The sequence below is a fragment of the Fistularia commersonii genome, chromosome 22 (assembly GCF_037954325.1).
Source record: "Fistularia commersonii isolate RoL2024-O1a breed Wild chromosome 22, RoL_Fcom_v1.0, whole genome shotgun sequence".
Taxonomy (NCBI): Eukaryota; Metazoa; Chordata; class Actinopteri; order Syngnathiformes; family Fistulariidae; genus Fistularia; species Fistularia commersonii.
This window is the reverse complement of record NC_141305.1, coordinates 15,201,609-15,219,968: the sequence shown is the minus strand read 5'-3', so window position 1 is coordinate 15,219,968 and position 18,360 is coordinate 15,201,609. Positions and strand designations below refer to the sequence as shown.

Genomic DNA, 18,360 nt, shown 5'->3' with positions numbered 1-18,360 from the left:
ACCATCTCAGTCTGACTTCTCTGACCTTCTCTCCTAAACATCTAATATGTGTTGATCCTCTGATAGACTCGTTCTTGATCCTACCCATCCTGGTCACTGCCAAAGAGAACCTCAACATCTTCATCTCTGCAACCTCTGGTAGTGCCTCCTGTCTTTTGTCACTGGAACTGTTTCTAGGCTATACAGCATCGCTGGTCTCACCACTGTCTTGTACACCTTTCCTTTCATTTTGGATGATAGAATTCTAACACATAGTACCCCTGACACTTTTCTCCACCCATTCCATCCTGCCTGAACCCGTCTAGTCACCTCTTTTCCACACTCTCCGCTGCTCTGGATAGTTAACCCCAAATACCTGAAATCCTCCAACCTCTTGATCTCCATCTCTGCCTGTAGCCTCACTGTTCCACCCAGGTTCCTCTAATTCACACACATATATTCTCTCTTGCTGCGACTAACCTTCATTCCTCTCCTTTCCGGTGCACACCTTCACCTCTCTAGATTTTCCTCAACCTGTTCTCACTACAGATCACAATGTCATCTGCAAACATCATGGTCCACAGAGATTCGTGTCTAACCTCATCTCCCCACCCCAACTCCACCTTGAACTTCTCTGCTACAGCACAACGCACCACTGTCTCACAGCTAGCATACATGTCCTGCACCTGTCTAGCATACTTCTCTACCATTCCAGATTTCCCCTCTTGGCACCCTGTTATATGCTTTTTCTAGGTCTACAAAAGTGCAATGTAGCTCCCTTTGTGGCCTTTTCTGTACTTCTCTATTAGCATTCTCAAATACTGAATCTGTAGTACTCTTTCTAGGCATGCAGCCATATTGCTGTTAACAAATGCTAACTTTTGCTCTCAGTCTACTTTCCACTACTCCTTCCCATAACTTCATTGTATGGCTTACCAACTGTATCCCTCTATTTTGCCGCAATTCACACATCGCCCTTACTCTTAAAATAGGCACCATCATACTTCATCTCCATTCTTCATGTACCATCTTACTCTCTAAGATCATGTTGCATTATCGAGTCAGAAACTCGACTGCTGCCTCTCCTAGACACTTCCACACCTCCACAGATATTTCATCAGGACCAACTACTTTTCCAGTCTTTATCCTCTTCAATGCCTTCCTCACTTCACTTTTACCAATCTCTGCTAAATGGGATCTACAATAGTCACCTCTTCTACCCTTGCCTCTCTTTCATTTTCCACATTCATCAGCTCTTCAAAGTACTCTTTCCATCTTCCCATCACTCTTCACCACCCAGAGCCTTCGTCAACTCCTCCCTTTTCAGCTTCCACCACTTAGTCCTCTGTACAGCCTTTGTCCTCTTGATCTTCCTGATCACCAGAGTCATCCTACAAAACACCATCCCATGCAGTCTGGCTACACTCTCACCTACAACTACTTGCAGTCACCGATCTTTATCAGGTCACCTCGTCTATACAAGATGTAGTGTACTCCCACTCTTATAAGTTACCCTATGTTCCTGTCTTTTTTGGAAAAAAAGGGGTTCACACAACCATTCCATCCTTTTTGCAAAGTCCACCATCACTTGTCCCTCTCTGTTCCTATCCTGTATACCAAATCTGCCCATCACTTCCATATCCCCTCAATTGCCTGCACCAACATGCCCATTGAAGTCTGCATCAATTACCACTCTCTCATCTCTGGGGACATTCTGCATCACTTCATCTAACTCATTCTAGAACTTCTCCTCCTCAAACTCACATTCCACCCGTGGGGCATGGCCACGAACAACATTGAGGTCTTCCTTTGGGCCTCCTTCTGGTCGGATATGTCAAAATACTTTCATGAGGTTGGATTTCATCCCGGATGGCTAAACTCCTAATCTCTAGCAGAGTTCAAACACCCTGCAGAGAAAACTAATTTCAGCCACTTTGATCAGTGACCTTGCTCATTCAGTTACTACCAACAGCTCATAGCCATAGGTAAGGGTTTAGGAATGTAGAATGACCAGTAAATTGAGAGTTTTGCCATTTTGCTCAGTTACATCTTCAACACGCAGACCAATCCACTTGTTGATCTCCTGCTCCATCCTTCTCTCACTTGTGAACAAGACCAGGCAGTCACCTAAGGCAAACAGGTATGGGATGAGGGAACAAAGTGTTGCTCAAAAGACCCCCAGTTGATGAATAAAAGGAGCCACTTTTACTATCTAGTATATATTTGATCATATATCTATTTAACTACCGACTCCTATCAGGTCCTACTGCTTTTCAAAGTTGTGTTAACTACATTATCTGCCTACAGTAAGCTCTTGTAATAAAAAAACTTTTAATATCAAAAGAATTTTGACATGATTAATCAACCTAATAACCACATGGTCAAATATTTGATGTGTGGTTGAAGACAAAGGTGCATGTTATCAATGATCTCCTGATTGAGGATGGACTGTTCCTAATTTCCAACATAGATTTTACTGCTCCATTATCTCATTCATTATTCATTTAAATGTCATGGTAAAGAGTGACTGAGCTAAACTGATTAAAAAAGAAAGTTACATCCTCAAAATAAAGCATCCTGTGCTAACCTCAAAACAACCAAGACGTAACAAAACTTTATCATAAAAGCAGTCTCAGTATGGAAAGCTGAAGATCCTTAAAAGATAGGAAGATTGATCCTGAAACAGTTCTGGGTTGTGGGTCTTCTGTATGGGGTTAGCATATTCTTGTTCCTGCATGGGTTTTTCCCTTCATCCTACCATTGGGCAAATACAATTATTAAGCGAATTGAAGACCTCCAACTATAATAATAATAATAATACATACGATTTGTATAGCGCTTTTCACGGTACAGTCTGAATGAGAAAAAAACAGTGGTTGGATGTCTTGATATGGTCTTTGGATAGATTGGTTGCCTCCTCTTGCCCAAAGATGTTTAGGATTGGCTCAAGCCCCCTATTACCTGAGAGGAGTTACATTATAGACAGATGGATTAATAATTTGATTTGCATCTTTGTAATTTCATAACCCAATCTAGTGAGTAATGATGATCACTCATTGCAGCCACATACACGTTTGTTAGATTTACCTTGAATTATGATGGAAAATCAGCTGAAAAAAAACGCTATTGGTTAGCAATAGCTATTTAAATATTTCAATAACAGTGATATTTTTAAAGAATTAAAGATCTTGACAGGATGGATATGATTTTATGGGTTCTGAAACACAGAAAAAGCACTGGTAACATTGATCCAATGTGCTGAATTATAACAACATTTGTCTGATAAAATCACAGGGCCAGAATTCTGGCCAGCTCCTTTGGCTGAAGTACATTAACAATGTAATATTTGTGATTTTGTAAATGTAGAGGCTCTAGATATTACATTATTTTGTGATACAGTCAGTTCAAGTCATTTCCAACACCCACATCTGCAGGGAAAAAAGAACTTGAATATATTATCATTTCTCAAAACCTGGATTAAAGAAAATAAACTTGATTAAATGCATAAATTAAAAATGTAATCCAACAAAATTCTAATTGAAACAAATTTTATGGAAGAAAGGTATGTAATACTGAGTATATTGGGAGGTAACGATAGTACTCTTGTGCTAATCTGTTGTTTGGCTGTGCTCCTTACATGTGATGAAATTTGCCTGTGGTTATAGCCCAGGGCTATGGCTGCCCTAGAGACAAAAGACGACGGGTCGCCACCATCATGTTTAACCACCCCTGACACATCATCACCCTTATTGTGCCTCTCAATCTGAGCACACACACAGACATACACCCATACAGAGCAGTAGCAGTACAGGACAGCAGTGCTGGAGCACCATCTGTCAGACTGGTGTCAAGTGGCCCTTGTCTCCAGTGATTATGGGAGCTCCTGCTGCCTCAGGTGGTCCGCAGACTGCCTCACCCATCTAGAGGGGCTAGGCCAGACCATATGGTCTGTGGGGCATGAGGGGGAACCCAGGGGAGGTAGATCACCTCCCCTGCCACAGGACAGGACAGACAGCAGTCACAGCATAAGTCTCACTGTCCACTGAAATGTCCCAGTCAGGCTTGAGTGGACAGTTAAAGGTTTGACAGACACTGCTCAGAGTTTCTGAGAAGACAAAAATGTAAAAAAAGGGGTTGCTTGTGTCAAGGTCGGCAAACTTTGTCAGTAACATAAGTTGTTTTTTTTAAAACTGGATGACAAAAAACAGTATGCATTTACTTATATATGTTTTTTTTTTATAATGCCTGAGATAGCATTTGTATTCATTATTAAAATGTTTAGTGTCTGACTGAGGAATCTTGCATTACTCTAGGATTACAAAAACACTTTACAGCTGAAAACACAAGTGAAGAAGATTAATGTTTATCATTATTGAGTAGCACCAATGATCCAGTAGTATCAACTGGAACTTGAATTACAAAGAATTATAGGTTAACAGCAAAGGTCAGATTAAGATATAGGTAAACAGCCAAAGCATTTACAATAAGCAATACCTGATTAACGTGACAAATTCATTGCCCCCAAGAACTGTGTCACCATTTTCCTATGCCTCTTGTGATTGTATGTCAGGCTGATAAATAATATGATTTTGGCTAAGTCAAATTTATGATGTGAGTGTTTCTGTTTCAATCTCAAAAAAGTTTGTTTAGGCAGAGTTGGTGAGATACAATGTCATGGCAATTACTTTGCCTTTTCCTGAGATAATCTACATGCTTTAATCCGCAGTGGTTTCTATATTGGGTGTCGATTAACTGGCTTCAAAAACAACCTATTGTAGTGGGGTTATTTCTATCCAGCATCTATTGCTTATCTGTAAATGTTTGGAGGGGAATTCCTTGAGATGAAGTTTCTTTTGATGGACTTTTTTTCCTCATCACTCAGGTCAAGGTTCAAATTATATTACTGTTGCATTATCTGATGAGGCAAAATAGTTACCAAATTAACAAAATAGTCTCAACAATTATGCCACACTTGAAGAACCAGGTATAAATTACCATTAGAAAAGCCTTGATGGAGTTGTTTCAGATAGAATGATGTCCAAGAACAAAAGACAGTGAGTGCCCAAAATCAGTCACAAAATGCTGATACTGAATGGATAAGAAGGCACCTTTGATGGTTTCCTCCATGTTCCGTCTATTCAGTGGATTTGAGATTTGTTCAGTGAATTTACACCCACAATGTTTCAGCAATAGGAATGTTTCTATCCTGACTTTTCATTCCCCCTTTGAGGTTTACATATCTATCAATAATTAAAAAAACTTCATATTATTTCTCGTGTTGACTATTTTAAAATAGTTTCTTCCACTTTCTACACAAGAGCACTACAATTACTGTTAAAAAGCTTACACATAATCACCACAATCTGGGATATCAAAATAGAAGAATGGGCAAAGTTGGAGGCAGGCCATACAGATTTTGACTTCCATGAAGTGAAGAACAAATGCCTTTATTGTCATATAAATTTATACATAGAGCAACATCAGCAAAATTTGACCACTGCATTTAACTCATCATGGATGAACCATGAGCAGCAGGCAGTTAAGGAACAGTGCCAGGGGAGCAGTTAGGGTTCAGCTGGGAGGAACCTGGAATTTAACCAGGAATGTTCGGTTCAAAGGGTGACTGCTCTAAGCCCCTGAACCATGCCATAGGTCTGCAACTCATTGACTGAAAGACTCAAGCAAATCCAATGAAATGTCCACAGAGTTCTGTACAGGGAAGTATTAAAACCAGTGGCGGGTCATGTATTTCAAGCCAAGGCCTTCAACAACATTCTACTCAAATAAATCTGCTTCTTTTTCTCTTCCTTACAGCTAATCCCTTCAGGGTTTGGCATAGCAAATCAACCTCCTCCATCTAACCCTATTCTCTGTATCCTCTTCTCTCACACCTACTACTACTACTAATACACCTCATAATACCGATATCAATATGACAGCACACCATACAGAATCAGACTTCAACATTATATCACTTTAATATAGGCTGGTCCAGTAAGACTTAATTTCTGGAATATTTAAATCAATAACCTCACATTCACAGTTGTAAGAAGGAAGCCAAGATCACAGATATTGTCAAACTCAAAAATAAAAGGCATTTTAAGAGATTAGTCAACAAATTTCAACAATTCCACAGAAAGTTTGCTACGTGAGCATAAACATGTTTGTCCAATAAAGTGCGCATTGTCACCGTTTCATAAGACAATGAGACAAAAAAATGTTATTGAAAATGCAAGTGAATAGATTACTTGCATTTATTTTTGAGAACATATATATTTTGCCAGATGAAAACAATTGAGCATGGATAATGCACCATGCTATTTTTGCAGATGATCCCAATTATCTTTTTTAGTTTTCAGTATTTCTCATTTAATTTAGTTACCATTGATTTTATACTAACAAAATAAAATGACAAAAAACACATCTAAAATAAAAAGCTCGCACTTTTGCAAGTTTGGCTTGGCTCTTTTGTAACAGTTTATCGGTGTGTTTCATTTCCAACAATAAGTCTTTATCTATGGATATGGAGACAAATACCTAATGTGTCTATCTGGTCGTGTTTCTGGCATAAGTTTTAATCTTTAATGCAGAAAATGAAGCTGTGTGTACACAGGGATAGTCACAGACAACCAGCCACTGCATAAAGTTTTCCCATACTCTCATTCAAATGTCTATGCTCTGAAGAAAATCACAGAGATCAGCAGGACTTTTCTCCACAAAATCAGCCATATACAGCGATAGCTGTTCAATCTGTCCAGGTTGCATTCAGATATTTTGCAAAGGTTGACCTTTCAGACTATCATGAGTGCTTATCCAATCACAGGAAGCGTACCTGACAATTCAGGGTAAGACCTTCTGGCTTTCGTTGGGGCCTGCATTGTTGATTCTGAAGTCCTCAGGCAGAACAGATGATGGAAAACAATTTTATTCACATATTTACAAAAAAAAAAAAAATTCTGGCCCACCACTGGTTAAAACACTCAGAACACCAACTGAAGTCAGGATATACAGCAACGTAATGTAAGTGAGAGAAAGTCTGTCAAAAATTATGCATCCTGGTGGATGGAAATCACAAAACATGATGTCATCTGAGATTTATCCTTACTCACAGAATCTTGCAGATAACATTTTTTTTTCAGATCATACCCAGAGCAACATGATCAGACTACAAAAAGTGTAGGAGTGACACAAGCGGACAGGTTGGGCAGATTTATCTATTTATTCATAGTGTGTATCTTTTTATTTTTAATTTATTTCTATTTGTTTAGTGTATGGAGCATTGCATGTGCTCACTCCTTGTCCTTGGGGATCAATAAAGTATTTCTGATTCTGATTCTGATGCTCAACAAATGCTGTATGTAAAAGATCAGGCCTCCCAAAGGGAATCTCATTCAGGCAGTTTGATACAACATAAAAAAAGACGCAAAGACTGAGCAGTCAGGCATGATAAAATTATAACTAGAGCACAAAAGTCAATGTAGTTGCCAAGTCAGACCACACAAATCAAACAGAATGGAAGGAAACTTGCAAATCAGATCTTATCAACAAGAATCATACACTGTTCATGAATTGACTGTCTATTACTGATGTTGCTTTGATCACAAACAATTGCCATGTGATGGAGAAGTTCCATGTCATGACATCCCAAACAGTCGAGCACAATTGATGAAGGAAAATTCACATATTATCAACTTCTAATCAACAGCACACCATAAAAGGAACTTAGGAACATAAGATATAGAGATAATTATCTCTGAGCTATCTCAGTTTGACTCTTGATGTTACATTTAATAGCTTTGGCTAGGTAGCTTTGTACTTTTATAGTATTTTTTTTCTATGTATGGTGACTGTAGTCTTGTGTATAGTTTCACATTGTATTTGAAGGAAATACTGGATGTGTTACACATGTGTTTACAGCAGAATGATGTGTTGTGGTTCAGTCTGTGGTGTAATGTCAGTTCCCACCAGCTTACATCTCTCAGTGCTGTATTTTTCAATCAAAAATGTTTTATTTTTTGAGTACCTTAAATTACTCTACAAAAACCATTTTTTTGGAGTCAAATGACCCTGGTTATGGTAATGGTTAAATCGCAGTCTTCCGAGATGAACATCTTAGTGATATGGTGAACATACTCTTAACACCTAAAATTCTTAACTGGTGCTGGAGCTTAAAATCACACTGATGAAGTGACATCAAATATGATCCATTCAGTCATAAATGACTGAATGCAAAATTACTTTTGTTTGTATGATTTCATTTTTCTTCCATTGGACCTCTTATCCAACCAGATTTGCTTTCTTTTTGAAAATGAAATTGAAATAGCGACTTTACATTAAATTAAGGTAGGTAGTAGACTCAATATTAATCATATTTTCCTCAGAAATTTAGAAATGTCACTATGCCTGGGGATTGTTATAAAATCTGCATCTGAAAAAATAGCTGTTGTAACCAGTAGCATGTCAGATACGTAGCAGCAGGAAACAGAGACTGGCGTGGCCAAGGGCTATCATGTTCCAGACTGACTGATTCCAAAACATTTAATTTGATACACATATTTACCACCTGGCATGTGCGCAGAGGAACCACTTTTAGGTAAAAACGAAAAAGCAAATTACTCTCTCTCTCTCTCTCTCTCTCTCTCTCTCTCTCTCTCTCTCTCTCTCTCACTCACTCACACACACACACACACACACACACACACACACACATAAATATATACATTATTCATTCATTCATCATATATACTACTAATACTTTAGTCAGATCCACTGGGGGGGGTTGAAGCCTATCCCCGCTGTCATCTGGTGAAATGCCAGCTGCGATGTGGGTTCCCCTCAGCTGACCACAGGGACATTTAAAGAGAGCCATCTCCTCCCTCATCCACACATTCAAGAAATTTAGGGTCAACAATTCACCTGCTGCATGCTTTTGGATTGAAACCCAAACACACATGGAGAACATGCAAATTCCACTCAGAAAGGCTCAAATATCAGGACGGAATCAACAAGTTGATATATGTACTGTATACATATATTAATACACACACATATATCTATTAATATAATAATTTATATAATTCAAATGATTAATTTTGAATGTATATATAAAAATATATATATGAAATACGAGAAGTGTTAGAAGAGCTTTTGGGGGTGTAGTAGTGGTGTGAGTATTTGAGTGAATGCGTGTATGTTTGTGTGTATGTGGTTGGGGGGGGCTCTAATCTGCCCCCCGGCATTGACACAAGGGGGCGTATTTGCGCGCGTCCGCGGGACCTGACTGACAAGTTGCTGTTACATCTGAGGCCTGCCTTGCGTACTATAAGCGGCAACCTTTTGGAGATGTTCAATGCCTCCTTGAAAGCCAAAATCCAAAACGTGATTTGCTTCGTATTTTACCCCTCAAGATCGCGTAGTAACGATTAGGTTATATTTCCTACTTTTTTTCAGACCTGTTTGTGCGTCATTATGTCATCAAGCTGGATCATATTGACGTCAGGCCTCACAAGTTCTAAAGAACATCCTCGCGTCACACCAAATTATTTTCTGAAAATGTTCCCGACTGTGTCCCAGAATACAACCTCGCGTTCGATTCGTAGGAAGTGAGATGTGTTTTCCATGAAAAGAAAAATAAAACTAAATCAAACAGTAAGATTAATAACGAATGTGAAAAAAAGTGATAATAAAGATAAGGCAAAACTGTAAAACAAGTTATTTGCAGAGACAGATGTGCCAGTCTGTCCGTGTGTGTTTGCGGGTGTGTGCGTGTGCGCGCGCGTGAGTGTGCAGGGAGCAACAGCGGCGCCGGTGAGGGGGGAGCCTGGTATAGCCAATCGGCTGCTCATTGAGATGACGCACCGCTGTGCAACGTCAGCTCCACCAAGCACTAATGCTGGCACACACACTGGGGACAAACACACGCACACACATACACACACAAACACAGCACACGCGCTCCCTCTCCCTCTAGCTGGAGAGCACAGCCCCCGGCCCGCGGCACAGAGGACACACATCCAGGTTTCCGACAAGCTGCAGTCCCACCGTGACCGTGGACCTATCTTCGCCTTACTTTGTGGACATGGGAGATATGGGGGACCCGCCGAAAAGTAAGATCATGATGGGGTAAAGAAAAAGAAGTCTTTGCACTAATGTCAGATTACATATGTTAAATTCTTGACAAAAGTAGATAATTGAATTTAAACAAATAACTTTATATATAAGTAAATTAAACATTAAAATAAACAAATAGTAAATAAAAAATAAGCTAGATATGCACGGCGCTAGAAATAACTGTCAACTGTGTTACAAACTTTACAATCACAATACTACTACTAGTACTACTACTACTACTGATGATGATAATAGTAATAATAATAGAATAATAATACTGATAATAATAATAATTATAATGATAATGATAATAACCATGATCACAATAATAATAATAACATCAGCGGTTATTATTATTATTATTGTTATCATTATTATATTATTATTATTATTAATAATAATAATAATAATAATAATAATAATAATAATAATCTCTGGGTCTTAAGATAGTGATAAATGTGTGTTTCTTCCAGAGAAACGGCTTGTGTCTCTCTGTGTGGGATGCGGGAACCAAATACACGACCAGTACATCTTGAGGGTCTCCCCGGACCTGGAGTGGCACGCGGCCTGTCTCAAATGCGCCGAATGCAGTCAGTACCTGGACGAGTCGTGCACGTGTTTCGTTCGGGACGGAAAGACGTACTGTAAACGTGACTACATCAGGTAGGACGGCCAGGACAGACCGGGACAGCCCCCACCCCCAACCCACACCACACCATACACTGTCCCACTGACCTCCACCCAGATTCGTCAGCGGAGCTTGTAATTATTTGCGCGGCTATTACCTGAAATACCAACAATTATGGACAGGACAAGATGTGTTGCTGTGTGAAACATGTGTGTTGGTTGAACGGCTGGCAAATAGCGGGAGGCCGGCATAACTTGATCTTTAATCAATAATCTTATCGGGTCCGACTAGAGGCAGGCGTACTTGTGGAAAATCACAATAACCAGTAATCGTTGGGGAAAACAAAACAAAACAAAACAAAACAAAACAAAACAAAACAAAACAAAACAAAACAAAACAAAACAAAACAAAACAAAACAAAACAAAACAAAACAAAACAAAACAAAATCACAAATACTCCGGGTTCTTTTTCATGTGTGAGAATTATGTAAAAAAAAATGTGCAAAAAATGATCACAAATGTGACAGGTTAATTCCCGTTCTAGAACAGCAATACGGTTCACTTACCCACGAATAATAATAATAATTTAAAATAATAATAATAATAATTTTATTTACATATATATATATATATATATTGTATATATATATATATATATATTCATAGCGATATATTGAAAGATAACCGTGCACAGTAACCGTTTGTTGTCATTGTAGTAATCGATATCAATGTTTCAATTTAAGTTTAATTTATCAAACTGATCAGAACGTGTTTGTACCTGTGTGTGTGCATGTATGTGCAGGTTATACGGGATTAAATGCGCTAAATGCAACATCGGGTTCAGCAAGAACGATTTCGTGATGCGGGCCCGTTCCAAGGTTTACCACATCGAATGTTTCCGGTGCGTGGCCTGCAGCCGGCAGCTCATACCGGGAGACGAGTTCGCGCTACGGGAGGACGGTCTCTTCTGCAGGGCGGATCACGACGTGGTGGAACGGGCGAGTCTTGGCACGGGAGATCCGCTCAGCCCCCTACACCCCGCCAGACCTCTGCAGATGGCAGGTAAAGTCGTAAAATACGGCTTTCAAGGCTTTGGAAAAGACGACGGAGACGGCGCGGGACTTTATGTGGATGTTTTTTTTTTCGTTTTGGATTTTTTTGACTGAAGCGAGTCAGTTTCGGTAGAATTCAACAAATCACGCTTTCCACACGTTGAAGTCACTCTCAGAGGTGATATACGCGTCGCATTTGTTCAGAATGTTTATCTAAGCTGCAAGCGGGCTCGAGACGAACTGTCAGAAATTCCCACACGACAACATTTTTTTGTACTTATTTCGTGGTACATGGTTTAGCCTCCAATTTTTCGTTTATTTTCTGCCCACCAGTCAAGGGAGAGACAATAGAATAGATACTGCTGTCAAAAATACATAAATACCTTCGGTGCTTCGGTGGGGGGGGGGGGAGTTTGGGGAGTGTGTGGGGACCAGCATATACGTTTGGTCTTCAAGATTGTTGTTTGTGAATTTGTATATTGCGCGGGGGTGGGGGGGCTACCCGTGATGGCTCGTCGGTTTAATTACCAAGGATGAAGATAAAATGGCGATCAGTTTTCTATTTAAATAAGTGTCATTGGAGTTACGTAATCCTGAATGGATTCGGTTTCGTTAAACCAGTGAAGTTCGTCCAATTGCTAATAACTCACTGAAGTGTCATGCTCCTCTCACACCAATAATCCCCTCCCGGCTCTCCGTAGCAGAACCGATCTCGTCCAGACAGTCCGCGCTCCGGCCCCACATCCACAAACAACCGGAGAAAACCACCCGGGTCCGGACGGTACTAAACGAAAAGCAGTTGCACACTTTGCGGACATGCTACAACGCCAATCCGAGGCCCGACGCCCTAATGAAGGAACAGTTGGTGGAGATGACCGGCCTCAGCCCGCGCGTCATCCGGGTCTGGTTCCAGAACAAGCGGTGTAAAGACAAGAAAAGGAGCCTGCTGATGAAACAGCTACAGCAGCAGCAGCCCAACGATAAGACGGTGAGAGGACGGAGGGGTACCGGCTCAAATTTCAGGTTGAGGAAGACAAGAATTTTCAGCGTTTCAAGCAATGACAAAAATAATATATTTTCAATACACATGACGTCATGTGAATTTATTTGGTGCCAAACATACATTTCCGCAAGTTCTCTTGGTCTCACTCTTTCCCTTTTTTTGTTCAATCTGTCCTTTTATTGATGTTCTGGGTGGATTTATTTCATACGACCCCCCACCACCTATTCAACCCACAGACACGCACTAATAACCCCACCTCCCATCCATTCTACAGTTCCCTCTGTCGCGCGGACTCCCGCTTGGGCACACTGATACGGTGCTACCTTTTTCGCAGAACATCCAGGGAATGACAGGCACCCCGATGGTGGCGGCCAGTCCGGAGCGGCACGACGGCGGCATCCAGGCGAATCCGGTGGAGGTCCAGAGCTACCAGCCACCGTGGAAAGTCCTCAGCGATTTCGCCCTGCAAAGTGACATCGACCAGCCAGCTTTCCAGCAACTGGTTCGTTGACGTTTTATTCTTTTTACGCAATCACTCTTTTCCTGCAGTTCTAATGTCCAAGTCTTATAAATAACTTTCCAATCGTTTCTCAATGTATTTATTTTTCACAAGTTTGTCTTCCAGCGTTCCCTTGAAAATAAATCCAAGCATTGCGCTTGATTATGTAGATCCCTATCAAAAATATAAACGTTAGATGCATAGAATGGGTAGTTTTATTTAATTGTCTTTTTGCAGCCACATAATCTAGGCCTGCGTGCAAGTTGGTCGCAAGGAGGCCTCGATTCAAATCCATATAATAGTTTCCCCCTAGGATTGCTCCAAAAACGTTCCCTTCCCAAAATGAATTCAAATGCTGGACTTGAATATTGGCGTTTGCGATGAGGCGCGGGTATGTCATCAGCAATTTCATTCATTTTGTTACCGGGAAAAATCGGCAACCGAATGGATGACGCATTCAAGGTGGGAGTAAGATGCTTACGGAGACGATTTTACTATTTGCTGGGAAGGAAAAAGGGGCTTATATTGTCGACACGGTTGAATAGAAATTGTATACATAGCACCAAGCGAAAAAAATATCTGTTTAAACTTGGTTGAGCAGTTTAAAAAATAAGAGTCGCCTACTAGGTTAAAGACGGCTGGTTAAATTACTCAGGTACAAAGAAATAAAAAATACAAATAAATAAATACATACAAACTAAAAATAAATAATTGCAAAAACCAGAACAATCGTCAAATAATAAAACTATCATTTTATTTTTCAATACACTGGATGAATTTGTGAAGATTTTTTGTGGGTTTTCAAAGGGTTCATTTAATGCAAAATTCGGGATATTTAATCATCAACAACAACGAAGAATAAGAATAAGAATAAGAATAAGAATAAGAATAAGAATAAGAATTAGAATAAGAATAAGAATAAGAATAAGAATAAGAATAAGAATAAGAATAAGAATAAGAATAAGAATACGTACGTAAATAATATATTTATACGTAAAATACGTAATTTTATAAAAATAGTGGTATTTTCATTGAAGTGCTGTGCAAGTGAGGAGAGACTAGAGTTGAAAAAAGATCACTAATGACACTCAATTCATTTATTTGGTGGGTATGACGATTGAACGGACGGGTGGATTCTTTTGCAAATGCCGTGGATTTTAGAGACGATCCTCTATATCCGCGCAAAGGCGCCCCCCCCCCCCCACCACCACCACATCGGACACACACCCCTACGAGTAGATTTGCATTTTCCCGTACCCCCTTTCTGACGTGCCCCCCGTTTGCCCCCCAGGTCAGCTTCTCGGAGGGGGGGCCAGGATCGAACTCAACGGGTAGCGAGGTGGCGTCCATGTCGTCTCAGCTTCCGGACACGCCGAACAGCATGGTGTCGAGTCCCATCGAGGCTTGAAGGAGGGGGTACATCGACTGACTGGAAATCCTCTCCTCCTCTCCTCCTCTCCCTGCCTCACCCCGTTCACCCCATCTTCACCCGGCTGCCCCCAGACATTCCCCACTTCCCTGTTTGTATTTTTGACACTGTGAAGACAATCATCGGATTTTACCATGAAAAAAACACAACTCTGATGTCCACCGGAGATGACTGACGCCTGGGTATTCTCACCCCTTTCATTTTTTGCCAAACAAAAACGGGTTTTGTTTCAACGCGAGCAGGAGATAAATAAACACTTTCGAAAAAAAGAAACTTTGCGATACTTCGAAAAGAGAAAAAAAGACTTTCTTCAAAATTTGCACCTCGTTATTAATAGATCTTTCGGAGGAAAAAGAGCACCGCTTTTTCTTCTATTCAATTAGACCATTTTCCCTAACGGCCCAAGTTCTAAAGCATTTGCAACAAGGTATACCTCTATTTCGCCACAAGCTTCGAGGGACATTTGTGTGTACAGGTGTCCGTCAAAGAATCTTTTCTTTTATTCATTTCCCAAAGATGTGTATAATTACCAATTAAAAACAAACAAAAAGTAAGCTTTGGAAGAAAAATATTTCCTTTGTTCCTGTGCAACGAATATATTTATTATTTATTGACCAAAAGCCACTATTTGTGAAAATTTCTAAACGGAAGTAAAAAAGAATATGAATATACTTTGTACTTTGGTTTGTGAATTTTCTAAAGATATGAATGTTTTTTTTTTTTTTTGCTGTTGTTGTTTTATTATTTATGAAATGAGACAAGATGTTTGTGTGATATTTGCTGTTTTGAGTAGTGACAGTTGAGGGGATTCGTACTGAGTGTCAAGTTGAGTGGAATTGTAAAACCTCATCTGGATTTTAAAAATGGGGGGGGGGGGGGGGGGGTGTTGAAAACTAGCTATTTGTATGTGTTTTAACAAAAGTTGCCAGTTCAGTCAATATAATACATTATATATTGGTAATACTTAATATAAAATTAATATTTGATCATTCATTTGGTAATTACTTGCAAAATGGGATTATTTGTTAGTAAAATGTGCGCATGTTCAAGCAAACCATTTTATCCTGAGTAAAATGATATAAAACAATTAACCTCTTGTTAAAACTAATTCTTCCAGTATTTCCAGAGTTGAGTGAGTAGATGCTCACCAAACCTCCAAAATGTGACAAAAATCTGATTGCTTTGCAGCACCATAATATGAATGTGAATCCTCATAGAGGTTGAATGTTGACATAATTCAGAACCAACGTAATATTTTGCTGGAGCATTATTGTTGCCTTTAGTGATATCACTTCCCTACCCTGACCCCTGGCCTAGTGACATGTCAGCTTTTCTCAAGTGCATCACATTTAACTTCCAGAAATCAAATTCTATGATTGCATAGCCAAAGTTATATAATAGCTGTTTTTGTTTTGTTTTGTTTTGTTTTGTTTTGTTTTGTTTTGTTTTGTTTTGTTTTGTTTTGTTTTGTTTTGTTTTGTTTTGTTTTGTTTTGTTTTGTTTTGTTTTGTTTTGTTTTGTTTTGTTTTGTTTTGTTTTTTTGTCAAAGGGAACTCAATTTTCCAAAATTTGGCTTCAGCAAGTCACGTCTGAGTGTTTTTATAGTTGTCACTGCTTGGGAAAAACAAAATGGTGACATGAAAAATGTAGGGCTGATTTTAATACTTGGATTACACTCAGTTTTTAACCATTTTATTTGGTTGATTTATGATGTAATAACTGAATTTTAGTTGCAACACTTGATATCAACAAAATATTACAATAGTTAATATTCATGACTTCTTTGACGCATATGTGGTACAAAAAAAAATCAGTACATCAATATATCTTAAGTTTTCATGTGTTAAAGTCATCACTGAATAAAAAGTTAAGGTTAATGTTTTCATACTGCTCTCCAACTTTAGAATTATTTAGTCTTTCATTGGTTAATCAGATGAATAATATAAAAAAAAAACATTTTCTGTAAAAAGGGCAAATACTAATTCAATGACTAGAGAGAAACACACCTAAATAGTATCTTGAATTATACGAGAGATTATGGAAGTTAAGCAAGAAAGCACTTGATAACCAGCAGAGAATACCTTCAAATAAGCATGGGAATAATTAAAGATCTCTTCAGTAATTACCTTGACTGTATCAATCAAAAAATGAAAACAGTTTTTGTATAAAAACAAACTCTTCATTAAACTGCAGGAAAACCGCGTATTTCAGTTTTTGGAAACATTTTATGCGTATCAGTATGACTTGAACCCCAAAGAGGTATTTAATATAATTTTAATCTGTTACAGTCATATGTTTTTCGACAGATGTCTTTTGACTTTTCCATAACAGAGAGATGTCCTGTATGTGTGAACACATTTTGAGCGACTCAGAGAGACTTTGACATGCTGAGATTATAAAACACAGATGGGAAAGGTCACTGGAGGGACAATCACAGCACAGTGCTGTCACAAGGACTGAGCACTGCCTTGCTGAAAGCTGCTGAGAAAGCAGCAAATGTCCTTATTAAATGATGCCTCTTCCTTATCTAAAGCCTCCCCTTTAGCTAAAAACTGAAAAATTTGGGATACTTTCTTTTAGGTTTCAAACTGTAGCCTTTCTGGGCAGGAAGCAGAATCCTTCAAATTGTGAAAAGCCCAATTTTCTGGGTGATTTTGGTAAAGCTGAGTATGAGACAAAAGTTATATTCATTTGGTGCAGATACTGTATGATGTTTTACTGTTTAAGTTTGTGGACACTTAAATGGAAAAGAGCGATTGCAGAAGTGATATTTGTGTTTGGAAAACTGTCCAATTTAAAGAGTGAATCACTGGATGAATCTCTATGTTTCATCTCTCTGTCACATCCTGCATTCTGAACCCAAACCTTTGACTCTTTGTGCAGCTTCACATCTTGTGTGTATTATTATCATAATCTGGTTGTATATCCAATGTTTGACCGATTCAGGATGTTACTATAGCCTACTATAGCTGTTTTGAAGGGAGAAAAGAGAAAGAAGCTATTTTAGTTTAATGTAATAATTGTAATTACATTTTTGGCTGGAATTTAATTTAATTTAATTTAATTTAATTTAATTTAATTTAATTTAATTTAATTTAATTGCTGATTAATAAAGTACTCACCCCCCCGAAAAAAAAAAAAAATCATATATATAGATATATTGATATGTTATCAGATTCTCTGTTACAAATATGTCCGGAGAGATACATGCCCACACACTTTCAAAATACTGCTGTTACAAATATCAAAGAACTCACTGTGATATTGTTGTAACAATACTTTTTCTTCTTGACTTTAACACAGTTGGATGTTGGGTGCTATTAAAAATCAACGATACAAGCAGATTTACATATTTATCTTTGTTTAGTTCCTAAACAAGAGAGTATCTGAAAATCAACAGGCATATATGTCTGTGAAAAATGAAATAACAAAAAGAAAAAAAAAAAACAGTCATTCAGTTGTTTATCAACAATTTATTTATCAAAAGCTGGGTAGGCAGTCTTTCTTACAACATTTTCCCAAATACTCAACTATATAGGCCAACCAAGTTAGCTGCCGAGTTTCATTTTTTTCAATCATATAAAAGATTATTTGTTCATAATATATGTGGCAATTTATTTTCAAATGTATCAATATCAGAAAATCAAAACAGTGATATCC

At 38.7% G+C, this 18,360-nt stretch overlaps 1 protein-coding gene across 2 annotated transcripts; it reads left to right on the top strand.

Annotated features, from left to right (window-relative positions):
- Positions 1-9,900: 9,900 nt before the first annotated feature.
- Positions 9,901-17,680, top strand: isl1a (ISL LIM homeobox 1a). Of its 2 annotated transcripts, none has more exons than XM_086169806.1 (6): positions 9,901-10,085; positions 10,563-10,752; positions 11,520-11,779; positions 12,474-12,757; positions 13,107-13,274; positions 14,563-17,680. In XM_086169806.1, exons 1-6 carry the CDS (start codon positions 10,058-10,060, stop codon positions 14,677-14,679), a joined length of 1,047 nt encoding a protein of 348 aa, XP_086025932.1. In that variant the 5' UTR covers positions 9,901-10,057; the 3' UTR covers positions 14,680-17,680. The 2 variants fall into 2 exon arrangements, with proteins under 2 accessions (XP_086025932.1, XP_086025930.1); XM_086169804.1 differs by having other exon boundaries at positions 12,471-12,757.
- The last annotated feature ends 680 nt before the right edge of the window (positions 17,681-18,360 follow it).

What these genes read in the sequence shown, in the direction of transcription:
- isl1a (XM_086169804.1), top strand. Translation starts at nt 10,058, where the DNA reads ATGGGAGATATGGGGGACCCGCCGAAAA. An exon ending in TATGGGGGACCCGCCGAAAA is followed by an intron (nt 10,086 to 10,562) that starts GTAAGATCATGA and finishes TGTTTCTTCCAG; the next exon opens with AGAAACGGCTTGTGTCTCTC. An exon ending in AGCAGCCCAACGATAAGACG is followed by an intron (nt 12,758 to 13,106) that starts GTGAGAGGACGG and finishes CCTTTTTCGCAG; the next exon opens with AACATCCAGGGAATGACAGG.